Genomic DNA, 2305 nt, shown 5'->3' with positions numbered 1-2305 from the left:
GGATGTAATTTGAGTAAAAAAAAAAAATTCAAAATGACATTATGTTTTCAAAATATTAAGATGACAATATATTGGATCGGCCTGGCTCAACTTTCTAAATTTATAACTCGGGTTATAAGACTATAATAACCTTATATAAATCAATTCAAAAAAAATTATAAAACTTGACTCTCGATTAAGTGATGAAATTAGAACAAATCTAATATGAAAAAAAAACACAATAAAATGACCTAATTTTATTTGGGTTAACTCGTAAACTCATGATTCAAGTTAGGAGATTGAAATAACTTTATAGAAAATAAACAAAAAAATAATTAAGTTTAATTCATAATCAACTAAATATTAAAAATTTTGAATGATAAAACTGAAAAAAAAATATCAATGAAAAATAAACAAAAAAACTCAGGTCAATCGTGTTAATCTTTTAAACCCGTGACATGGATTATGAGATTGAAATAATTGTTGACCTTTGGATTATATGTTAATATTTTATGTATTTTGATTATAACTAATAAATAAAATTGAACTAATAATATGCTTGGTTGAGAATAAGTTTAATTAAGTTTATATGAAGATCATCAACAAACATGAAAAATTAAATGAAGAAATCAATCAACAAGTCCAATAAACAAAATAAGTGAAGATTTAGATCTTAAGGATTTATTTTAGAGCAAATAATGTAAATTGTTATATGTAACTTGATAGCACATATTAAAAATCAATTCACAAATTTCACATTTCATGTGTTATAGAATTAATATATATTTAGTTAGTCAAGGATTCACTAGGTTTAAAATTATTAAAATTGAATTTTAAGTTGAACTTGTCATATGTATGATTATATTAAGTGAACCGATCAACTGTTTATTCATTTGGGATAAACTTGAGAATATGTATAAAGTAGTTAATTGATTGACTTGATTAATTTGAATTGGCTAACCATTTTATCTATTAGAGGAATAATAACGACTATAAAATAACTAGTTTTTACAAGAAATATATATATATAACTTATCTGATCATAGAATTAAATACTGACATTGAAAATATATCATAAATCATTAATCATAAATCATACTCGTATTTGTACATTAAAACCTTCATATTTTTGCATAAGAGTTTACAATCTCATACTCGCTATGCTTAAACACTTTCATACATTCTATGTGTGATTGAGTGAACTATATATAGATATAAATTTCAATTATATAGCCCACTTTGTGAGAGAGTATTGTTACATTTCAAATAAATTATAATCCTTCAATAATTTTAAGTGAAAAACTCTTGATCATTGGTGATGTATATTACTAAAATAAAAAATTTTAAAGAAATATTTCTTAAGTTGTGAAAAAGAGCTTGGTGAAAATTCATCAAAAGAACATTTTAATTTTTGGTTCAGACTAGTAAAAAATATGAAACTTAATACCATTTTGGTGCTAAAAATGTTAATATAGATTTGCCAAACCATATTAAAAATCAAGTTTGTAATTTTTATCCTATTTACTTTAATCACTTTAATTATAATGTTAGTTAATTATGTTTAATTTAGTTAATTGAAATAATTGTTATTACCCGTAAAAGTACCTTATTCACTCTCTTATATGTTATAATTATTTTAATCCTAGCACGATTATAATCTTAAAAAAACAAATCATAATAAATTATAAAAACTAATCATTGAAAATAAAATAAAAAAATATAAACATAAAAAAAACATTATTTTTGAAAGACAAAATAAAACTGCAACATCTCGTCTACCATTTGACCAAAACAATCTAGGAAGAACCGAACAAGATAAAATTTATTCCTAGTTATTCCATTTTATTTTTTTAAATAGTACGGCGATTTTTGATGACATAACGAAATTGAAAATATGGAGTCAAACAATGTGCTCAAGAGGTAAAGCGTTACAAGGGGCGCCCACTCCTCCCGGGAGGCATTTGACCCTTGGCAGGAAGGCTGAGCCCTGAAGAAGAGCCGCCCACAGTATTATAAAACTACTTAATTATAAAACAGACACACGACAAATTAATAAAGGAAAAGGAAAAAGTTCATTCCTCTCTCTCCAGTCTCAAATAACAGTCGCACTACAGGTTTATTACACAGTGATTGTTTCTGATCAATCGAAGGGAAGGAAGTGATGGAGTCTTCTTCTGTGTTTGCTAACATTGTTCGAGCTCCTGAAGATCCCATTCTTGGAGTACGTATTAAATTCTTTCTCTCTACAAATCCTTCCCCTTTACGGGTCACTTATTTACTTTTTGTTTGATCGCGATCACACTGCTCCTCAACCCTCCCCCCACCC

The 2305-nt window shown here is 26.3% G+C and overlaps 1 protein-coding gene across 1 annotated transcript in view; it reads left to right on the top strand.

The window, feature by feature from the left end:
• Nucleotides 1-2017: 2017 nt before the first annotated feature.
• The window catches only part of LOC105118603 (aspartate aminotransferase, cytoplasmic), a 5303-nt gene continuing 5015 nt past the window's right edge, over nt 2018-2305 (top strand). The window contains exon 1 of the mRNA XM_011016573.1: nt 2018-2200. Within this exon, the coding sequence (XP_011014875.1) occupies nt 2141-2200 (60 nt within the window). The 5' untranslated portion in view covers nt 2018-2140. The remainder of the gene's footprint in view (nt 2201-2305) is intronic.

This window comes from Populus euphratica, unplaced genomic scaffold (assembly GCF_000495115.2).
Source record: "Populus euphratica unplaced genomic scaffold, PopEup_1.0 scaffold2094.1, whole genome shotgun sequence".
Classification (NCBI taxonomy): Eukaryota; Viridiplantae; Streptophyta; class Magnoliopsida; order Malpighiales; family Salicaceae; genus Populus; species Populus euphratica.
Note: the sequence above shows the minus strand (reverse complement) of the source record. Positions and strands in the feature narration are given on the sequence as shown.